The sequence below is a fragment of the Thermothelomyces heterothallicus genome (genome assembly GCF_042370625.1).
Source record: "Thermothelomyces heterothallicus CBS 202.75 unplaced genomic scaffold P884_scaffold_1, whole genome shotgun sequence".
Taxonomy (NCBI): domain Eukaryota; kingdom Fungi; phylum Ascomycota; class Sordariomycetes; order Sordariales; family Chaetomiaceae; genus Thermothelomyces; species Thermothelomyces heterothallicus.
The window spans coordinates 502,909-523,558 of record NW_027192562.1 but is presented as its reverse complement, the minus strand read 5'-3'; the positions used below and the strand labels follow the sequence as shown (position 1 = coordinate 523,558).

At 56.4% G+C, this 20,650-nt stretch overlaps 9 protein-coding genes across 9 annotated transcripts in view; 5 read left to right on the top strand and 4 right to left on the bottom strand.

The window, feature by feature from the left end:
- Nucleotides 1–422, top strand: part of P884DRAFT_233691 (uncharacterized protein) — a gene marked incomplete at its 3' end in the record, with an annotated part of 3,381 nt that extends 2,959 nt beyond the window's left edge. The window contains exon 4 of the mRNA XM_069439891.1: nucleotides 46–422. Coding sequence (XP_069301460.1) covers nucleotides 46–422 — 377 coding nt within the window. The remainder of the gene's footprint in view (nucleotides 1–45) is intronic.
- A 2,442-nt stretch (nucleotides 423–2,864) lies between these two features.
- P884DRAFT_295608 (guanine nucleotide binding protein, alpha subunit) lies at nucleotides 2,865–4,097 on the bottom strand (the record flags this gene model as incomplete). Its single annotated transcript, XM_069444343.1, has 4 exons — nucleotides 2,865–2,908; nucleotides 2,962–3,518; nucleotides 3,574–3,916; nucleotides 3,980–4,097. 4 exons carry the CDS (start codon nucleotides 4,095–4,097, stop codon nucleotides 2,865–2,867), a joined length of 1,062 nt encoding a protein of 353 aa, XP_069301459.1.
- Nucleotides 4,098–5,526: 1,429 nt separating this feature from the next.
- P884DRAFT_253089 (uncharacterized protein) lies at nucleotides 5,527–5,826 on the top strand. Its single transcript, XM_069440766.1, has one exon. It carries the CDS (start codon nucleotides 5,571–5,573, stop codon nucleotides 5,766–5,768), a length of 198 nt encoding a protein of 65 aa, XP_069301458.1. The 5' UTR covers nucleotides 5,527–5,570; the 3' UTR covers nucleotides 5,769–5,826.
- Nucleotides 5,827–8,571: 2,745 nt separating this feature from the next.
- Nucleotides 8,572–9,601, top strand: P884DRAFT_295607 (uncharacterized protein; the record flags this gene model as incomplete). The annotated part of the gene is made up of 3 exons (XM_069444342.1): nucleotides 8,572–8,614; nucleotides 8,697–8,797; nucleotides 8,954–9,601. The coding sequence occupies 3 exons, from the start codon at nucleotides 8,572–8,574 to the stop codon at nucleotides 9,599–9,601; spliced, it is 792 nt and encodes a 263-aa protein (XP_069301457.1).
- Nucleotides 9,602–10,605: 1,004 nt separating this feature from the next.
- P884DRAFT_166473 (uncharacterized protein) lies at nucleotides 10,606–10,803 on the bottom strand (the record flags this gene model as incomplete). Its single annotated transcript, XM_069437283.1, has 1 exon — nucleotides 10,606–10,803. A coding segment is annotated over one exon (198 nt), but the record flags the coding sequence as incomplete, so codon positions are not given.
- Nucleotides 10,804–11,260: 457 nt separating this feature from the next.
- Nucleotides 11,261–11,993, bottom strand: P884DRAFT_253086 (uncharacterized protein). The gene is made up of 2 exons (XM_069440765.1): nucleotides 11,905–11,993; nucleotides 11,261–11,790 (listed from the first exon to the last, which is right to left on the bottom strand). Exons 1-2 carry the CDS (start codon nucleotides 11,983–11,985, stop codon nucleotides 11,596–11,598), a joined length of 276 nt encoding a protein of 91 aa, XP_069301455.1. The 5' UTR covers nucleotides 11,986–11,993; the 3' UTR covers nucleotides 11,261–11,595.
- A 491-nt stretch (nucleotides 11,994–12,484) lies between these two features.
- Nucleotides 12,485–17,193, top strand: P884DRAFT_1846 (Urb2/Npa2 family-domain-containing protein). The gene is made up of 7 exons (XM_069437346.1): nucleotides 12,485–12,559; nucleotides 12,646–14,762; nucleotides 14,813–14,967; nucleotides 15,017–15,276; nucleotides 15,326–15,483; nucleotides 15,534–16,222; nucleotides 16,276–17,193. Exons 1-7 carry the CDS (start codon nucleotides 12,542–12,544, stop codon nucleotides 17,088–17,090), a joined length of 4,212 nt encoding a protein of 1,403 aa, XP_069301454.1. The 5' UTR covers nucleotides 12,485–12,541; the 3' UTR covers nucleotides 17,091–17,193.
- Nucleotides 17,194–17,296: 103 nt separating this feature from the next.
- P884DRAFT_295603 (D123-domain-containing protein) lies at nucleotides 17,297–18,740 on the bottom strand (the record flags this gene model as incomplete). Its single annotated transcript, XM_069444341.1, has 2 exons — nucleotides 17,297–18,563; nucleotides 18,619–18,740. The coding sequence occupies 2 exons, from the start codon at nucleotides 18,738–18,740 to the stop codon at nucleotides 17,297–17,299; spliced, it is 1,389 nt and encodes a 462-aa protein (XP_069301453.1).
- Nucleotides 18,741–19,053: 313 nt separating this feature from the next.
- On the top strand, nucleotides 19,054–20,362 carry P884DRAFT_233675 (cwf21 domain-containing protein). The gene is made up of 2 exons (XM_069439890.1): nucleotides 19,054–19,537; nucleotides 19,691–20,362. Exons 1-2 carry the CDS (start codon nucleotides 19,290–19,292, stop codon nucleotides 20,019–20,021), a joined length of 579 nt encoding a protein of 192 aa, XP_069301452.1. The 5' UTR covers nucleotides 19,054–19,289; the 3' UTR covers nucleotides 20,022–20,362.
- Nucleotides 20,363–20,650: the final 288 nt, after the last annotated feature.

The window sequence follows — 20,650 nt, the reverse complement described above, 5'->3', positions numbered from 1 at the left end:
CGCTTGGAGCCGATCAATCTTGATGCTAACGCGAGCTTGTTGCAGAAACCCGTAACCCTCAGGGTGTTGCACAGCACCCGGCCATCCTGCCGGCCACCACTGCGGGCCTCGCCGGCGACGCTGCCTATCGCTTCGCCGCGCCAGCCCACCCGCTGCTGCAGTCCCACGGCTCGGCGATGGGAGGCGTTGCCCATTCCGGGGGCTTGCTGATTAACAACCCCGTGCTCCAGCAGATGGTGAACCGAGCAATGGTGGAGGTCCGCGCAGCCGATAAGGCCACTCGCCAACTCATCCAGATTGAGATTGCCGCGAAGCAGCTGGCTCTGCAGATTGTCGAGTGCGAGGAGATGGTCAACAGCCAGGAGCAGGCCAGCGGTCCGGTGCCGGGCCAGCAGGTCATGGGCGACGACTCCGGGGCGTAGGGTTCCCTGGATCGGGGTTCTGCCCCTTGACAGGAGCTTAGAACAACCCCCCCCCCCCCCCGGCGGGGGCAGTTCATACCCATCTCCCCGAGGCTGGCTTCTGGAAGCTCGGCCATCGCGCAGAACAGGTTTACCCGAGCCATCTGCGATATCGCCCAGTCTCACCAGCACCCAGGAGTTTTTGACGAACACTACGAACACTCGGCAGGGAGGAAGTGGAGGAACTCGACAGTCCAGCAAAGAAAGAGAAGAAAAAAAAATAACAAGGACAGACTTCAGGAAAGCTGCGTTTGGAGGAATATCTCCTTCCCTACTATTCTCTCTCCACGGAGTTCACAAGTCTCCGAAACCCTCGTCTCGCGGCATCAAAGCAAGAACGATACCCGAGATACTTTCGTGACGACATCCGCCACGGCCCTGCACAACAGCTTCTCACCCTTAGTCTGTTGTGCGGAGATTTTGCATATCTACGCATTTTTAATGGCTCCTCATCGTGTACTGCCCCCCTTTCTTACCTCTGCTCACTGTCCTTGAGCGAAGGATACGTCACTGCGGGGGGATCATGGCTCGCTATTCGGTGCTACCGAGAATCAACCTCGGCCAAGTGAGAGAGAGAGGTTGTTTAACCCGTGGCACTTATCTCGTTGCAACACGGGATCGCGGTGCAGTTGGCTTATTTTTTTTTTTTTTTTTTTTTTTTTTTTTTTTTTTGGTGGCAACGGACTCGGCCATGCCCTACTGCTGGACTCGATTGGGCTTTCGTCGTCTTCTCAATTGTACTCTGTCCGAAACCAAAGGTTGGAATTTTGTATGGATAGAGCAGAACGGATGGTTTTGTGCTGTAGACTGCCATGACATGATTGAGTAGAGGATCAATCTTGAGATTGACTTTACGCTAAACGCCTGTTACTCCCCCGCCCGGGATCTCGTCTCCTGATGTCCCGACGCTGATGAAAAGGATGTCGTTGCTGCTGCTGTGTAACATACTCGGTTGTGACTTTTTCTTCTGACCACTGTGTTGGGCTTGCCGTAGCATAGCGTCTTCCGCGCACCGACACACATAAAACTCCAAAAACAGAAGTCGGCCGAGAGAAGGATATTTGCATGCAGCCCGGTCCCTAATACATCAAGCTCGTTCCATCGAGTTAGACCAACTCAACCCAGGATAATCGTCGATGTCAACCAACCCATTGATTTACAACCCCCCCCCCCCCACCTTCTCTTCCCTCCTTCCCCTCCCCCAAACCCGACCCAACAGCACACACCAACGTACCAATAACCTTCTCCCACCCTACCAACAAGACCGCCGGATAAGTATCTCTGATGTGATAGCACTGTGCGAGTGCATGTTACAACGTACCCCCAACACCTGCACCCGTCGTCGACTCGACCGAGCCGAGAGTAAGTAGGAGTTGAACACATACAGGGCTGGGACCGGCAAGGGAAGTAAAGAAACGGCCGGCGGGAATTGCCTCGGTGAAAATGCGGGACGATCTGCCCGTTCGGTTCAGGTCGGGCGACCTACATCGAAGTTTGTTTGCTCGAGCCAATTCGTATGCTCGTGGGTGGCTGCTGCGTACGGGTTTTACCTGGGCGGCGTTTGGTCGGTCGTTGCGATGAAAATGCCTTGGGCGGGTTATTCCGGCTTAGTCGCTATCACTTTTCTCCGTTTCAACCAAACATTCATTGACGGGTTAGTAGGTTGACAGGCTGCTTGCTTGAAGGTTAATGTGTTCTCTAAGCGCCCACCACCGTGCGACGATAACGGAACAAAAGGCAAAGGGACTGGAGTGGCAAAACAACAATTTCGGAGACTAGAAAGTAAGATGAAGAAAATGAAAATCCCGACTGGTATATGTCCCGCCCGCTTGCTTTGCCTCCTTCCCTTTTCCCTGATCCTACCACACCGCCCATTCCATCACCCCCCTCCTTCCCACCCCCTCAACAGCCCCGTCAATCCATCATATGAATGCTGCCGCCGTCAGCTTCCTCGTCCTGGCCCGCTCTGAGCCCCCCCTCGTGTAAGCTTTACGCGCCATATCCATCCAGCATTGGGAGGGAGGGGGAGCACGCTCATGCTTCCTTGCGAAGAAAAAAAAGATAGAAAAAGAAACGGACCGGAAAGAAGTTTCATACACCACTCGAGAACACCAAGCCGGGACCAGAGTCATTATTAAACAAGATACTTTGTCCTCCCCCCAATGATAGGTACGGCCCGTTCATAACCCGATCCGATCCGATCCGAATCCGAATCCGCGATCCAATCGGGAGTCACGGAGGTAGTGGAGGCCCGGGAAGCGGTGGGTGGCGGAGGGTCATGAATCCACCAGCCCTAACATATGTGACCCAGAAAGGGAGATCCTCGATGCCGAAGGAGAGTCAGCAGGCGCGCCGCAAATCTATGGATGCGTGACTGATAAAGGTGTCGTAACGACAACCCACTCAGATGAGACCGCAGAGGCGAAGGTTCTCCTGAATGATGATGTCTAAATCACAATTAGCATCGTAGTGAATTCCTATACACAATCTCGTCGCTTACCATTCACCGCCGCCATGACGAAGCGGATTTGTGTCGTATCCGTGGCGCATGTGAAATGTGTGTAGATCTGCTTGGTCTCGTGCTGGTTCAGGCTGACGAAACGGTTCAGGATATAGTCGCACGCCGCGCCATAGTCGTCGCCACCCTCATAGTCGGGGAAGTAGTTCCTCATCGGACTGACAGGCAGCTTCTCCTTGAACCTATCGATCTTGTTGAGGAAGAGAATGATGGACGTCTTGATAAACCACCTCGAGTTGCAGATCGAGTCGAAGAGGGTGAGGGCTTCTTGCATGCGGTTGACCGTCTCGTCTTCGAAGAGCAGCTGATCGTATTCGGAGATAGCGACAAGGAACAGGATGGTAGTAACGTTCTCGAAGCAGTGAATCCACTTCTTCCGCTCGGATCGCTGGCCGCCGACATCAAACATCCGGTACGTGAGCTCGCCGATAATGAACGTCGTTTCGGTGATACCAGTTGTCTTGACACGCGACCGCAGGACATCCTGGTCGTTGGGCATGTAGTCGGGGGCAGCAATGCGGGCAATGTTGTCGAAGTAGCTGCGAACAAGTCAGCATCGGGCTTCGGCGAACCAACCAACGCCGCTAAACCTACTATCTCGCAGAGTCGTTCAACTGGTACTCCCTGGACCGCTTGAAGCAGGCCTGGACACCGGCATCTTTCCACAAGGCCTCGATGGCGTTGCCAACCTCAGGAGGCAGGACATCGCCTTCAATCTGTGCTGGCTGCATGAAGATGGTTTGGACGTGATATTCCATTCTCGAATCTGCCAGTGGCAGCTCCAGTGTCTCCATCGCCTCGAGGATGACGCGCATCGATTGGACAGTGTTGCTGAAAATGATCTCCTTGAAGGATTCCCGTTCATCACGCGAGTAACCACCCTCGTGGATGAGCTTCATCTGCTTCAGGATCGTCGACTTTCCGGATTCACCAGCGCCTGCACCAAGATGTTAGACCCTGTGATAACCTTGACGGGAGAACGAAAGTCATTCAGACGTACCCAGGAGCAGCATCTTGATCTCATTGCGCTGTTGCATACGATCCCTCTTGAGCTGGTTCTCAATCTCCTCATTCCGGGCCTTGCCCTCCTTCTCCTCCGTGCTCATCCCGCAACCCATCTTGGCGATTTGTCGAAGGTAAAGAAAAGAAACAATGCGAGGGAATGTGTCGTCAATCGAAAAGAGAGGGTATCGAGGATGGATGTTCTGACGATTCAGAAATGTTAGTCGTGGCCAAAAGAATACAATGCGGTTTCAGCCCCTCATTTGTGCAGACTCTGGCGGCTGAGAAATGCCGCCTCCCGCGACCAAGCCGCGACGAGACCGAGGCCAGCGAAAAAAAGCCGTGATCAATACTGTCGCGTCGCGCCAAACCGCTGCGCCGCCTCCGACGCTCAAACAGCACAGAAAAGAAGAAACCCATGGGTTTTAAAAGTCTTGATGCGAGATGGAAATGGCGGTGGCGTTGTGGAGGCTTCTGGGAATACTCACTCGCTCAAGGGATAACTAAGCCGCCCCCAAAGATTTTTAGGCTTCGAATTCCTCAATCAAAGGCTGCGGTCGTGGCCGGCAGCAGAAAGAGTGACCAGAAAATTGCGAGTTGAAATGACGCTCGAAACGGCGACAGTCGCGGATTGTCGCCAAGGCAGTGGAATAGAAAGGCTGGGTGCTTCACTGCTAACTGAGGCGGCGAAAGACTGCGAACCGGAGTTGGGGAAAAGAGGGAGGTGGGAGGCCGGTTCTGATAATGTGAGAAACGGAGCCAATGCATGCTGAAATTCGGGGGGGATGCAATTGGCGCCGGCGCACCTGGCGAATCAGTGAGCCGGACATGTGGGATGAAGTGGAGCCCTCAAGACCCCTGAGCGCCCAGAGCCCGGATCACGTTTTCTCCCAAGAAATGCAGCCGAAAGGGAGCCTCCACTGTCAACGCCGGTACCTGCTGCAGCGGGGACCCAGTCGCCCAATCGCTGAATTTCCAGTTTCATATGCGATAACATGGCCAGACTGCTCGTCTTTGTCCAATTCGCCTCGTCCGATCCGAGAATGTTGCTTGAAGTTCTTGATGGCTCGGGGCTGTGCTGAGGGACAGCGCTGGCTTCAAGAAGGGGGGTATCCGTGTCATCAGAGGCTTTCCCGGAAGAGCATGGGTCTTTCTGAACCCCCCTGGCAGCACCCAGATTTCAGTGGCGCGCTCGCCAACGAGGAACCACAGCGACTAGCCACAAAGGGGTGTGCCGATAATGGATTATCGGAACGGGCGTAGCAGAATTGTCATGCGTCGTAAAATCGGCACGATCAGCAAAACCGAAAGCCACCCACGATCGGTTTCGCCCTGATATCGCCGTGCTGCAGCCTACACCATCGACGTGTATGTATGTACATACATACAAGAGTACCAATACTAGTAGGTAGGGTAGGCTCGGTAGGCAAGCGTATACTACAAATAGAGTAGTGGATGTACTTCTTTTCTGTCTAGCGAGCCATATCTCCGAACGGAGGAACACGATCTCCTGGATTCATGGTCGACAACCTGACCTTGGACATCGCAGCGAATCGAGAAACTTGAAAGTTGCACTTCATTGCAAGCTCATGTACTTTATGTACTGTGTAGTTATCACTGCTACCGAAGCTCTCCGTTCGTGCCCCGTGCCGAGCGTTCTTGACGATAGGCTTGCCCAGAGAACCATAACGCTTCGACAATGTGCAACCTTCAAATGTCCGATTGTAACGTGCCGCCCTGGTGTTGCGGGGCGCGTTGTTCTGGAAGGCAGGATCAGCAACGTCTGAGCTGTCGCGCGGACGAAAGGGCTCTTTGTTTTTCAGGCTGCGTGGAGTCGCGTTAGAAGGCCCTTCGGAAGATGCGCGTCGTTCTCCTTACTGTGTAGACATTGAAAGGAGAAGTTTCAAACCCATGAATCCAGGGTAGTACGGAAACATTACTGGATACGTTGCCACCCTTCTTATCCCTTTCTAGCACCAAGTGTCGCGCACGAAGCCACTCTGATGGCCGCAACCAACAGACGAGCCGTTAGCGGACACCCTTTTCAGTATGCGTTGGACAGGGTACGTACAGCCCCCTGCCCCTTCGGACCTTCACGATCCACGCGGCTCTCGGAATGGCAAGAGTGATGGACGTTGATCACCTTGTCATCACCCAAGAGGTAATCCGTACTAGGAACTTCAGAAAACAAGGAGGGGACGTCATCCAGTTCTGGGGGCTAATGCAACCAACTTGAACTACAGAGTCTTTTTGTCCTCCATTTGCGAATCAATGGGCATACGACAGGGCAGTCATGGCAGTCGGATCAAGGAATCCGTACAGATCACAAGAATACAAGCAACACGGGTGTTAATGGAGCGTCACCGCTCCTGTCTCGAAAGAAGAAAATAATGCAAGAACGGAATGCAAACTCAGGCCCCTGGGTCTGTTTCATGCTACCTCTTTTGCCAGAATGGGACCCAGCAAGTTTATGCGGCCGGGAATCCGAGACGTTTGGCCATGGGTGCCATGGTTGTGGGCGCCTTCCGCAGCACTGATCACTGACGGTTTTTCAGCTTCGACGAATCTGCCGCGCACGCCTCTGCCGAGTGGCGGTCGTCTCCTGGTAGCGAACCTTATTTTCGGCAGTCCCTGGGCACCCCGCAAATGAGATCGACATGAGCAGCCGATCATGCGAAACATGGATTGTAGCCGCCTTCCCAGTAGCTCGCATGCTTTCGCCCGAAACGATCTTGGGACGCCTATCAGCAATCCGCCGAAAAGTGACGGTTGCTTTTTCCCCAGATGCGACCGCGATTTGGTCGCCACATGGAAGGTTCTTCAATCTAATAACAAGAGACTGGGGACGCACTTTCACCATCGAGCGGCTAAACTCCCAAGAAGCATGTACATACAGGGGGAAAAAACCATTTCGGCGACGCTGGACTATTGGTGGGGAAGCGTCTGCTATCCTTGCCTTGAAAGGAGAGGGAGTCCGGGTGGAACTCCACAGCCGGTCGCACCACGCCGTTCCACCTATGCTTGGTTCCTGGCAGCAGGCAAATGATTCGACATGTGCTTCTCGAGGCTGGAACAAGGGCTGGCCAGCAAAAGCTGAGGAAGGGAGAGCGAGGCACACGGATAGCCACTACGCTAACGACGCACACCTCCGGTAAGTGAAAGTACGATGCAGCGAACATGCAACTGTACTCTGAATGTACCTATGCATCTAATCCGTTCGGGACACCAAACATAGTTGATCGCGAGAGTCATCAGCGGCGCTGCAAAGGGCTGAAACTGCTAGCTGCGTTACATACTAGTAGTTTTTCTACGTTATATGAATCCCTAGCGCCGCTATCAATCAAAAAGAGAGCCCCTGTGTACAGTGTGTATTTTGCGCCAAGATAGTAACTGCCCGTGCCACTGCAAGTTCGGCTGTCTCTCGGCGCAAATTATCGACAAAAAAAAAACTACTACGCGCTCCTATCTACACACACTGTACGGAGTAGGGGATCAGTACAGCGGGATGACCGAGCAATCCGCACGTAGGTAGGTACCTAGGTTTCGGGGCTTCGGTGCTGCACCTAGTGTAGACCTCATAGGACTCGGCCACTCCGGAAGACACTACTTGTAACTAGTTAGTCAACACTAAAATCCGCGCTGCGGAGTGTGTTTCCAGCCCCCAACCACGGCAGTGGGTCGGATGGCGCCGACAAGGTGATACAGTACATCAATTACCCCCCCCCCCCCCCCCCCCCCCCCCCCCCCCCCCTCTTTCTCCTTTCAACTTTCAGCAAGGAACGTGCCAACACCAAGCTGACGGACCAGTCCACAATCAACAGGAAACCCAACCAGAACACGCAGACTTACCGCTTCCTTTGTTCGCTTGGCAATCAAGGAATTTGCGCTAGGATTGAACGGGGAGGGTTCCAGAAAGTCGTGCGTACAGGCCAGGGGCTGCTGGTTTAGGTGTGTGGATGGTTGATGGGGACAAGACGATTGGAGCGGCACATGAAACGCAAAGCCAGAGAGACTACGGATTACCTGTAGAATAAAGACGAGACCGCAGGCATGCGGTACACTCAGGCATTGGCTCTCTCTCTCTCTGCTAACAAGCTGTGGCGCTTGACTCGTCATCTAGTCGGTGCCTCTCCCTCTGGGGAGCATTAGGCTTGCTGCGAAGATAGACAAGAACTATGGGAGGCTAGGCATATCACTGCGTTCACATGGATATGGCGTGAGTTCCAACTTGAAGGCTGATGATGATAATGGCTTGAGGAGCACCAAGCCACGTCTTTCCAGAACCTGCTTCCCGTCGTCTGTCAAGTGCATCATGGAAGACACACTCCTCCCAAGAGGGCAGTCGACCTTTTGGCGCCGCCCGGTGGCTGGCTGACAGGGGTAGCCCGCGCTTGCTTCCTACAGTAAGTAACTACGGATACACAAGCGGCCCGCATACGCGCGGCGATCCTGAAGGGAGCATGTTTCTCTGGACTCGGTTGTTGTCGCAACACCAAAGAAGAATAGCAAGACGGCATTGCATTGCTCTCTCATTAGCGGCAACTAAAGTTAGGCCCCTTGCCGAGAACCTTGGTGTAGGGAAACTCCACGATGGCGTCCTCGGCGATCCATATGTCTGAGCTTGGCGGGCGCGGTATGAACTCCGACCCCTGACCGCTCCCCAACACCCAACACCAAAAACTCGCCGTGAGAGGCGGCTAATGCGCCCTGTCCAGCCTTCAGCCACAGCAGCAGCGCAGATATAGAGGCCGAGTATGACCGGCTACGCGACCTAGCGCGTGCGGAGGGCGAGAAGAAGAGATCTTGCTTCGATCGGGTACGGACGGTGCCTGCAACCCTTCCCCCTCCCCCTCCCCCTCCCCCTCCGCTCCCCCCCTTTTTTTTCCAATTCAAGGCTGTTCTCATAAGAATGCGCTTGTCGTTAAACCCCGCATGATGCCGACGCTGATGATCTGATGATCTCGATGGCCAGGCCCACGAGGCATATGAGCGTGGCGATGGCGCCAGGGCCAAGGAGCTCTCGGAGGAGGGCAAGCGGCACCAGAGGAAGCAGGCCGAGTACAACAAGCAGGCGTCGGAGCTCATCTTCCGGGAGAACAACGCGCCCGGCCGCGTCGCCGACGACACCATCGACCTGCACGGCCAGTTCGTCGAGGAGGCCGAGGAGATCCTGGAGCAGCGCATCCGCCACGCCCAGGCCACCGGCCAGTCTCACCTGCACGTCATCGTCGGCAAGGGCAACCACTCGACCAACCACGTGCAGAAGCTCAAGCCCAGGGTCGAGCAGGTCTGCCGCGAGTTTGGGCTCGACTACGCCACCGAGGAGAACGAGGGCCGCATCTATGTCGACCTGACGGGCGGGAAGGTCAGCACGCCGCCGCCGCTGCCCGCTCAGCCCGGTCGGGGTTCTCATCACGAAGGGTATGGTGGTGGAGTTGGTCATGATCGTCATCATCGTCAACAAAAACAGCAGCAACAGCAACAGCACCACGGTGAGAGCACCGCTGGGTACCACCACCAGAGACCAACACAGCAGCACCAGCAACGGCCCCCTCAGCCAGAGCAGGAGCAGGATGATCTCCTTACCAGCTGCATCAAGGGCTGTTGTCTGGTTATGTAGAAAGAGGGAGCTGCTGGATCGGTGTAAAGGTCCGAGGTACGGGCGAGGTTGTGGTCGCTGCTAGCACCCCTACTTAGTGGTACTTCAAGTGCGCGGCGAAGGTGGAGCGCCGGCAGCCTCCTCGGGACCGTCACCTTCTTCCTGCCTTTACGCAGGCTGTTATCAGTCGTAGGCCAGGGAGCGCTGTGCGCGTGACCGGTCGATTGTGCAAACTGTTGTGAGCTCTCCAAACTGTTCGTACCATCGGATGGGATGACTTAGCACCTGAGTCAGCACTGCGCCCTGGTTACCTATGGCGGGAAGGTACCACGCAGACGCGTTACGAGACTGGCCGGCTATGCCTTACATGCCTTACACGCCCTGTTCCGGTCGTGCCTGCCTACCTAAGGAGATATTACCTCTGTGTCGCCTTTAGGTAACTGCCCCTCAGCCATAACCGGCAAGTTCCAGGTTCTCAACCGGACAGTGCTAGCATTATGTAGGTACCTGGATAGTCTCAGCGCTACCATCCCCCCTCCCCTTCTCTCCCCAAAACAATGCCTTCCCTGTGTTCAACCGCCTGCGTCGGCTCAGCAATTCGAATAATTCTGACCTTGTATATCCTGTTCCATTCCTACTAAGCATATGCTTCTCCCTTCAACCTCTCCAGAAGAGCAAGAGTTTTATACCGCCCGTCGCTCGCAACCCCTCGTTGCCGTATCTAGGTTTCTATCCAAAGAACAAGAACCCCTCCCTGGCAAAACGCCAAAGACTAGCCCGTCGAACCAGGACCGTGTGTCCAAATAGCAACCACGACAATAACTGCTTAACGACCAGCAACCCCCTCGTCATCGCTCCAGACATCTACGCAACAGCAAACACAAACAGCCAACGACAACATCATGGGACGCAGAAGTCCCCGCTCCCGCTCCCGCTCCGTCAACCCAGCCCCTGCCCAAGCCATGGCGGAGGTAAGGACGCTCGCGACCCCGGGCGACCCTTCTCCGCTGCAGATCGTCCTAGCCACCTCGGCCGCCGTCCTCGCGGTCGTCCTCTTCCTGCTGGCGGTGTTTGTGTTGTCGGCCAGGCGACGCCGGCTGGCGGGAGGGAAGAGGGCCTGTCGCGGTGGTTGTGGTGGTGATGAGCACCGTGGCGGATGGGGGCTGGGGTCGGGGGAAGAGGAGAAAGGAGGCGGGAGGGAGGAGGATGTGGGAGATTGGCATCCCCGCTGCCGTACTGAGGTAGAGGACGGACGGTCTTTGCTCGGTTACAGGGAGAAATGCATCGTTGGTCGTGGTGGTCTTGACGCTGCTGGTGGTGGTGGTGGTGGTGGAGGAGGAGAAGGAGATCGTCGTGGCGAAAGGGGGGGTGATAGCGGGATGAACCTCCTCCTCAGGAAGGCGAGTGGCATGAGCGAGCAGACCGACACAGTGCTGCGGCGGGGCCTCGGGAGGAGGGTATCTGCCGTCGTGTCGCGGAGCGTGCGGCTGGCTCTTCGTCTTTCCCTGCCGCCGCGGGACGTAGAAATTGGGCTTACGAGTAGTGGCTGGCTTGGGAGAAGTGGTGGGCGGGTTGATGGGCTGGAAGACGCCGAGAAACAGTTGACGCCTCAACTTATGATAAAAAGGGATTGGTTTCCTCCAAGGGAGTGTCGACTGCGAAAGCGAGGATTGTTGCAGGCGTCAGCGGAGGGCGAGTGTCCTGTGTGATGGCCCCTCTCCGAGATAGTAGAGCCGACGGATGGTGTTGAGGCCCGCCTGGATTGTACAGTCACCAACAGCCTTGATTTTGAATCGATTCTGCCCCCGGTTACGACATAGTAGCCCATGTCGTAGCCCCCAAGCTAAACAAAGGGAAAAAGTCGCATTCTATGCCTTGAATAAAGTGAACGGATGGAACAAGGTTTGTACAGCCAAGTTGCTCCCATCTCCCGCGCTCTATGCTTGCGCTGACGGGAAGGGACGAACATGTCGTAGCCTTCCGCCGCCAGATGCCCATTGACCTGCCGTCTAAACTCATGCTTGCCTCTTGATATCCCGCGCCGCCGCCTTCAGGCTGTAGTTGCACTCCTCGTATGCCCGTCCCGCACCGAAACCGACACCGACCAACGCCGGCCACGCCCTCCGCTTAAAGAGAAGGACGGAAAAGACGACGCCGAAGCCGAGGCCGAGGGAGGACTTGATGATGAGGTTGGACAGGCAGCGGTCCCACTATCAAACGGGTTGCGTTAGTTCAACTGTACGCCAGGTCTCGAACGATAAGCCGTCCAAAGTAGTGAGCTGGTGCGCGCTGCTGCTGCTGCTGCTGCTGCTGCTGCTGCTGACCTTCTCGTTCAGGAGAGCCTCGCTGACGGGGCGCGATGCAGGGCGAGAGGGCGCCGGAGGGGTGGCGGTGGTCTCGGCCATGGCGGGCGCGACGGTCAAGTGACGTGATCTAAGTTAATGAGAAGCTTAGGGAGCTGGAACTGATCCCCCCGGTCCAGACTGTCGCATCAGCGCACTTTTGTCATTTCGCCGGCGGGGGGTTGAGGAGGGGAAGGATCTCGGAGAGCTCTTACCTCTTGAAGCGAACAACCCAATTGAGGGCGGGTTGCAATGCTGCAGCAGACGGTTGCCGGAAGCGGGTGAGAGCTCGTCGCTCGGAGTTCGTTCGATGAAAGCTTATTTTGTGTCGGCAAACGTCGTGCCAAGAGGCTCCAATGCGCGTTAATGGCTCGGTTGTTGCCAGCGAGCTTCCCGAAGGCGGTGAGCGAGGGGCTGCAGGGGTTGTTGAAGCAAATCGCTGCGACGGGAGCGGCAGAATCCTGGATTTTTGTAGCCAAGCTCGAATCGCGCAGGCAGGCGTGGGGCAGCAAAGTTGTATGCACCTGCCGGAGGCGAGCGAGGTTCAAGAGGGCAGGAACCGAGAGCGATAGCGACAGAGCATGAAATTGGTGAATTAGAGAGGCGATTGGCAGTTGCTATGGGGGAATTGAGCATGGTGAGATCCTTCCTCTACTTTTCCCCCTTGTTTCCCCTCCTCAACCCCCCCCCCCCCCCGGGGCCCCGGTACTAACCTAAGCACAGGCAGGCGAAGCCACCCTCGTGCGAGCCGTACGCGCACTCGACCATGGCGACGCCGAAACGATCCCGGATCGGTTAGAAAGGGTGTGGGATATCCTCGAAGACTACCGGGGCGGCAATTTCCACGCCGCTGAGGAAATGCTGCTGCGATGGCTCCTCAAGAACATGACAGGATCCTCCTCGACTGCCGAACGGTTGCGACGATATCCCCGGGTTTGGCACATCTTGGCCGCCGTTTTCACCCTGATTCCGCTCTTCTCCCTGGCAAAATCATTAGCCGACCGTCGCTTCGTCGGTCTCCTGCAACAGACGCTCAAGGATATTGCTGCTCCGGAGCAGGAGCAGACGGACGTTAATGGACACGGCCCCGACTCGGACGTCGACATGGCCGACGCTCCCTCTCCCGGCAGTCCTGCAAACCCCCGCAAACGGAAGAGACCCGACACAGTAGGCTTCCATGCCGCGAGCCAGAGACGACTGTCCGGCTGTCTGCATACCGCCGAGGCGGTCTTCGACGCCGTCCGGATCCTGCTCTCTCGGTGCGAACTCCAGTCTCTAGACGGGCCGGCCACGCACCGGATGGGTGCCGAACATGTCAAGTCGCTGTTCTCGACGTCTGCGGCCGACGCCATGGGCATTTTGGTCCCATGGTTGACCATTTGCGGCCTCGCTGTGGACGGGCCAGACCCGGTCCAGCTGCGGGAGCAATCCTCGTGGCTCTCGACCTTCGCCGCCCTGTGGGAGCTCCGCCTTCAGAGCGCTGCTGATGCCTTCGAGGTCGCAACACATCTTTCCGGAACGGCTGCCCGAATTCTCGGAAAATTGGCGAGGCACGCAGGTCAGACGCCGCTGGGAGTTGACGCGATCATCCGGGAGCGGTGGACCCGAGACCTCCGCCGCTTCTTGACGCGGAACCTGATTCTGCCGGCTAGGGCAATCTTCTTGAACAAGAGAAGCCAAGAGATTGTGAAGGTTGCTGTGGACATGTCGAGCCCATCGGCCCAATTCAGCTTTCCCGTGTTGTTTGACCTGGTTAGCAACTCTCCGCTAGAACACGGCGCTAAGACGTCAAAAAAGGATCACGAAACATGGGTACAAACTGTGTTCGATGCGATTCTGCATGCTGCGAAGAATGTCAACCGTGAAAACCGAACGGCAGCTGTCAGGTCAGTCATGGAACTTGCGGCGGAGCGAGGCACAGCGTTATCGGTCTCCAGCCTCCGTGCTGTGTGCAATGACTATGCCCTCCGCAAGGACGAGCACGACTGGAGTCTGCTGCTTGCCGCCATCAAGCTCAACCCGGACGTTTTTCTGATTGCCGACGAAGGCAAGCAGCTCCTCGAGCGCGTTCTAGAAAGAACGAAGGAACCATATTCCGTAGCGGCCGGAGACTGGGAGAAGGCAGCGCGGTTCATCGTTCTGCTTGCAGACGGGTATGCCCAAGCACGCGACCTGTCCACCTTTGTCAGAGTTTGGCTCGACCATCTTGCCCCTACCAAACCCGGGGGTGTCATTCAGCCACTTTGGGCGCAAGACGAGCTTGCCGAGACCGTCGCAAGACTGGTCCAGCCATCTCTGACCTCAGCTCAGTTGGTCGACATCATAGAATGGCTCGCGTCTCGGACATTGCAAAACGAAACTTGGGCAAAGATCCATATTCTCGAAGCCCTTTCAAACGGTATCTCACAGGAAGACTTTATCGATGCTGTAAACATCAAGATCTTTGAGGCCGCCTTCGCGGAGAAGCCTTCCAAGTCGGAGAACACATCCATCTCTGCGTTACGGTGGATGGTGGCTTCGAAGGCCGTTGCCAGGGGAACTTCACAGGAAACTGATCACGTCTGGTCTCAAATCAAGCCCGATCTTAAGAATACCCTCCAAAAAGGTCACGCGGACATGGTCAACACCTTCGCTGCTTTCAAATGTTGCGTCGCTGTCTGGTTGGCAAACCATCCTAGTGGGCCACACGAGGACGACACAGCTAGTATGATCTGCTCCTTTGCTGAGCGGATACAGAAAACTAGCGAGCTCACAAATCTGAGCTCCAACGGCTCCAAAGCCCCAATTACCAAAGGGGCGTATTTCCGTTGGATTCTTTCCGATGCGCCCCGCGTTTTGAGGTATGTCTACGGGATCTCCGTTTCCTGACAAGGATGCTAATACCATGTAGCCTACTTGTAGAAAGGAGTGGAGGCATTCCGAGCGGGATATTGTCTCTCTTCACATCCCTGGAAGCCGGAGGCGTTGATCTTGTGGATTCGGCTTTGAAAGCCTCTCGCCTGTTGCTCGAACGTGAGAGCAGTGTGAACCGGCATAAACTCATGGGTACGTCCACGGGCGTAGATCCATGGTTGACCATGCTAACAAAAATCAGACTCGCTGTTAAATACCATAATCTCCGTGATTGATACGTCTAAGACAGGCAGATTGGGGTCTTCGACCAAGGTTGCCGTCCAGTGCCTCCTCGGCGTCCCGATCGAGATTCTGAGTAGGACACAAAGGGAGGCGGCCATGAAGGCGCTTGTCTCTCATCTGCCAAGGGAGTCGGACAAGGCAGAAGCCATCGGGGCAGAGTACTGGAAGCCGGTGCTTAGTCTCATGGTTAAGCTGATGGGGCGTCCGACCTTCTACGAGGTACGCTCCAGCTCCGCTATGCCCTCGGTTAAGACTAACACTGCTGCAGGGCATGAGCTTCTCTCATCTAGTGTCAATAGGACGCTGTTTGTCGAAAGTCCACAAACGCTCGAACCGGCGGTCGAGGGATAAGCTTCCTGTTGATGACGGATTAGGAGATCGGGGTAACTTCAGGCTTCTGCAACAACTGACTGTGCTGGCTATTCGGTAAGTGAATTTTGACCCGGTGTTCGATTGGGTGAAGTTAACAGCGGCAGGCAAATGACAAGCGGGAACCCTGAAGAGCGGGAAAAGGCGTATCTCAGAGAAGCCATCTCGCTTCTTCAGAGCCCATGTGATGATTCAGATGCCGCAGCACGCATCGTTCTTCTCCAAGCCTTCATCTCGACTGTGCAAGGCTCGCCGGCTATCAAGAAACTTGAAGAGGATGGTCTAAATTTCAACGATCTCAACAGTCGACTTGTACAGCTTGCGTCGTCAACGATCGCATCAGGAAAGCGAAGTGGGAAGGGGCTATTAGTTCTCCTCCTCGCCCTCGGGGCACTCAGCGACTTGGACCGTGAGGCCGTCAGATCGGCGTTCTCTGACTCGGTCCCTTCGCTGCTAGAGGCTAGTAACTCGCTCCTTGAGGCCGGATCGCGGGCCGGCTGGGAACTGCGCACGTTCGTGGCAAACCATTTCCCTGAGGTACTCGAATCACCACTGGAACTCAAAATGCCCGTTGAGCAGTCGTCGCCCCAAGGCGAAGGCGAGGAATCCGAAAACGTCGAGTCCGCCGCAGCTCTTGACAAGACAGCGCTATTGCAGTATCTTGATGCTGTGGTTCGATCTGCCGACGAAGATGCAAAACTTGGGTACCTCAAAGAGCTGCTCCTTAGGCTCGGTGAAGGCCAAGACATGATCGGTCGCCAGTTGGTCGTTTACCGGCTGATCCAACATCTCAAAGGTAAGGTCGCCGCCGTTCGCTCCTGTCGTGCTCTTTTGTTCTGACCCAGCCAGGTTCGCGGCCATCCGACTCCCCTGACCGGTTCGACCTCGCCCAAGCCCACAGCATGCTTTGCGATCGCCTCCTGCAGACGTCAACCCCACCCAGCTTCAACCTGACGGCGAGAGCCATCCGTCTCATCCTCGACCAGAACCCTGCGTGCATGACCCAGTGGAACATTGAGCTCACCCTCAGCACCGTATCCGCCATATCCGCTCGGCCCTCGACCCAGGCCCTCCTGTCCGAATCGCCAGGCATCGTCTACCCGGCCCTCTGCCGCCTCGTCGAGATGGTGATCCGGCGCCATCGCAAGCGCCTCGACGGACACTTCCACATCCTCCTCATTGCCCTGCAGTCCCTCCTCCGCCTGCTCCTGTCCCAGCCGGACGCGGACGCCGACTCTCGGCAGCAACAACAACAACAGCCACACGGGAGCGGCGGAAAACAGTGGAAAGAAAAGCACGCCAAGCTCTTCGCCCGCCTGCTTACCCTTATATGCGAACCGACCGCGGCCTCGGTCACGCGCTCGCAGCAGGCCAATACGGCGGCGGGGGGCGCCGGGCCGCTCGAGTCGGAGCGCGACAAGGCGAAGCGGTATGCGGGCCAGTTCATGTACCTGGTACTGATGCAGTACGTCAAGCTGCAGCTCGAGTATGTGGTGCCGCTCGGGGTGCGGGAGGCGCTGGAGCCGGGCGTGTACGCCATAATGGGCATCACCACGCCCGACGTGTTGCGCATCATGAACGACGGGTTGGATCCGGGCGGGAGGGTGGTGTTCAAGGAGATGTACAAGATGTATCAGCGATTTGGGAAGTGGAGTGGTGTCTGATGGGTTTCGCTGCTTGGTTGCCCCTGTAAATATATCCTGCGTCTTCCTCTACGTACTGTTAACAGTATATGAACAGCACCTGTCCCGGCAGGCGAAGGACAAGAGCAAGGTGTTACCACCCTCCCGGATGGAATTTTTTTTCCCTTTACACTCCGTCGTCTAAGTTTTTTGGTGTTTGCCCAGCAGCATATCGCCGCTTGGCCTGCTTACCTCTCCCTCCGCTCGGTAATTCTCTGCCACCGCTGCGCAAACTCCCGGATCCCGCCCTCCCCGGCCAAGCTCGCATCCACCACGTCTTTGGGCAGCTTGTGTGCCGAATACTGGGAGGAACTGAAGTTGTATGCCGCAGGATCGTCGTGCTCCACCAACCTCACTTCCGGTTCATCATCATCATCATCTTCTTCTTCCTCCTCCTCTTCGTCATCGTCATCATCGTCCGTCGTCGAGCGCTCCTTTTCCTCGGCCACCCCTTCTCCCTGCAGATCGGACGCGAAGCCAAAGAGCGGCCTGGCCACCTTCTTCTCCAACAGCTCGCTCCAGTCGAAGAGTATGGTGTCAGTCCGGGGCGCCCACGGGTTGATGTCGATGAGCCTCGCGCGCCCGAGGACCTTCTTCTCCCGGCCGCCGGCCGCCTCGGCCTCCTCCCGCTCGCGATAGTCCGCCTCGGGGATGTACACGTCGAAGACGAAGTTGCCGTCGGGGAAGGTGAAGCGCAGCTTCTGAAAGAGCTCCTTGGTGCGCTGGACGATCTGCGGGCGCAGCGAGGCCAGGAAGTCGTAGTAGTTGAGATCGCGCTGCGTGATGGCGATCAGGGTGCGGTCCTTGACGAAGCAGCGGAATTCGAGCGACGGAAGCGGGTTGAAGAAGGCCCGGAGGACTAGAACGTGTTTGAAGTCCGGGCTGCTGCTGCTGCTGTTGTTGTTCTTCTTGTTGTTCTTGTCGTCGTTGTCGTTGGTGTTGTTGTTACTGGTCGGGGCGGGAACGGTGTCGTCGAAGGCGTGGTCAAGGTCGTGGGAGATGAAGGAGGAAGACTTGAGAAGGATGTAAATGTCGTTGGCGGAGGTGCATTTCATCGTGTTGGGGTGGCGCGAGATCCAGGTAGCGTCCTTTGGGGAGGACCAGTTCAGCTTAGGGGCCACGGCACCGCCGAGGGAGGCGATGGCGGAAGTTATCTCGGCGTGGAGGGCGGGAAAGCGGACATCCGGCGGCTGGCGAACTGGTGCGGGATCTCCGTCGTCCGAGTCGGAATCGCTGACATCGTTGTCGTCACGTGGCGGCGGTGGATGGTCAGAGGTGCTGAATGAAGGTTCCCAGTCGTCGTCGTCGTCGTCGTCGTCATCGTCGTCATGCGCCGTGCCATTGTCACTATTGGTGTTGCCCTCATTGGCAAGCAGGATGCCGTCCTCGTGCAACCAGGAAATGAACTCGGGAGTTAAGGGGATGATGCGCGAGCGGATACAGGAGGTCCGGTATCTGAGGGCCCGTCAGTTACCTTGGCGTATCCTGTCGAACTGAAAACGGTGCTCACTTTGGGAACCAATAGTCGTAGGAGCAATGTAGGATATGCTGCCTCGAGACTGGGGGAAATGACAGTTCCCCTTGTGCAGTGGCCTCCTGGGATGATGAGGCCGCCGGTTCGGGTCCGGGCATAGCGCTGAGAGAGTCTGCACGATTGACGACGAGAAAGAAGAATACGAGTAGACGGTGGCTAAGTCGCGGCTACAAACTCTGAAAGACCAGCAGAAGAAATATCAATTTCAAGCCGTGCAATGTTGTAAGTTGGTATTTTGGAGGGGTACGAGGGGCAATGAGGATGAGGAATTTTGGTGGGGTTGAATCGAGTCACCTAGACAGGGGTCCCCGCATTTGGAGATCACTGCACCTCTTGAGTGCGGCTCACTTTCCCCCTGCTGCCCGGGAAGCTACTTCGTACCGCCGTTTAACTTTATGCCGGCCATTTGCCGGGCTCAACAACTTGGCTCCCTCACCGCCTTCCGCAGCAACGCCTCGCCTCCTCCGCGACGACGAGACGAACCGACAAGAGAATTCTTCCCAATTCCCATCCAAGCCCGGAAGAACCCCGAACCTTGGGACTCCGCCCTGTCTGTCAGGGCACCACCGACCTGGTCGCGATTTCGAGCGGGCGGACCAGACAGAGGATAATAACAGAAATAACACCGCGACTAACACCGCGACACCATGTCCGACAATGTCGGCCTCCCGACGCCGCGCGGCTCCGGAACGTCGGGGTACGTGCAGCGCAACCTGGCGCACATGAAGCCGCGCGACAGGGTGGCGCCCTATCCGCCCCGCCACAGCAACGACGCCGACGGCAGCGGCCAGCGACACAAGCCGCGCCAGCCGGACAAGGGCCTGCTCGAGCACGACCGCAAGCGGGAGGTCGAGGTGAAGGTCTTTGAGCTGAGGGATAAGTTGGAGGAGGAAGGGTACGTATTATTATTATTATTCTGCCTTAGTTACCCATCTCTCTTTTCTTTCTCGATATTCTTTCTTACCTTACCTACTACCGACGCAGCATTTATGTCCCAATAGAGAGAAAGAAACACGGAAGAGCTGACATGATGTTGTGGGAATAACAGGGTTGACGAAGAAGAGATCGAGTCCCGGTGCGACGAGCTGCGCAAGAAGCTGCTGGCCGAGATGGAGAAGGGCCAGGAGAGGGGAGGAGGAGGCGGCGGCGGCGGCGGCGGCGGCGGCGGGGCGGGCCCGCGGAGGAACTTCAAGATGCACCAGGTGCACGAGCTGGCGGACGCCAAGATCAAGGAGAGCGAGCGGCTGAGGCAGGCGCTCAAGATTAGCAAGGACTACGAGGAGGGGAGCCATTGGAAGAAGCAGGAAGAGAGGCTGAAGAATCGGCTGGAGCAGGAGACGGACGGAGGCAGGAGTGAAAGGGAAAAAGATAGGACTTGAGGCGGCGAGGTCGAGACCCCAGGATTTTTTTTTTCCGCATTCAGTGTACTGTACGGAGTGCATAAGGGGTGCTGGCGTTTTGGGTGCTTGCTGGCGTCGCGGTTCCTTTTTTTCTTTCTTTTTTTTTTTCTGGGTTGTCATTGCATTTGTCCAGCATGGCGAGAAAAGGGCAGAAGACGACTCAAGTCTCCTTAGCTTGGTAAAATCATGGCAATGGGGAGAAAAAGGTGGTCATCCACAGCCTCATATATTCCTCTCATGGGTTCCCTTCTTACCCTCTGGAAGGGTTGGACGAGGTTGAAACATTCGGTACAGTACATGCCATTACGAACATAGATCCGTACCTGACCTGCCGCTGGAATACTCGTTTGTGAAATTACGCGCTACCTTTACCCCCCGACTCTGTATGAACAGCGCCGTGCCTCAAAAACGGAATCGGAAAGTGCCTGCTGCAGCTCGTGGCCAACCAACTCCGACGAACTGCGCGCGCCTGCATCTGCAACACGGTTCGGCGGACAGGGGCCCAACGGGACATGCGAGGCCCGGCGCCCGGAAGGGAAGTGCTCTGCAGGCGGCGGACAGGAACAAGCAAGCAGTGAACTTCCCTGTGGTTGTTTCTGAATCAAGGC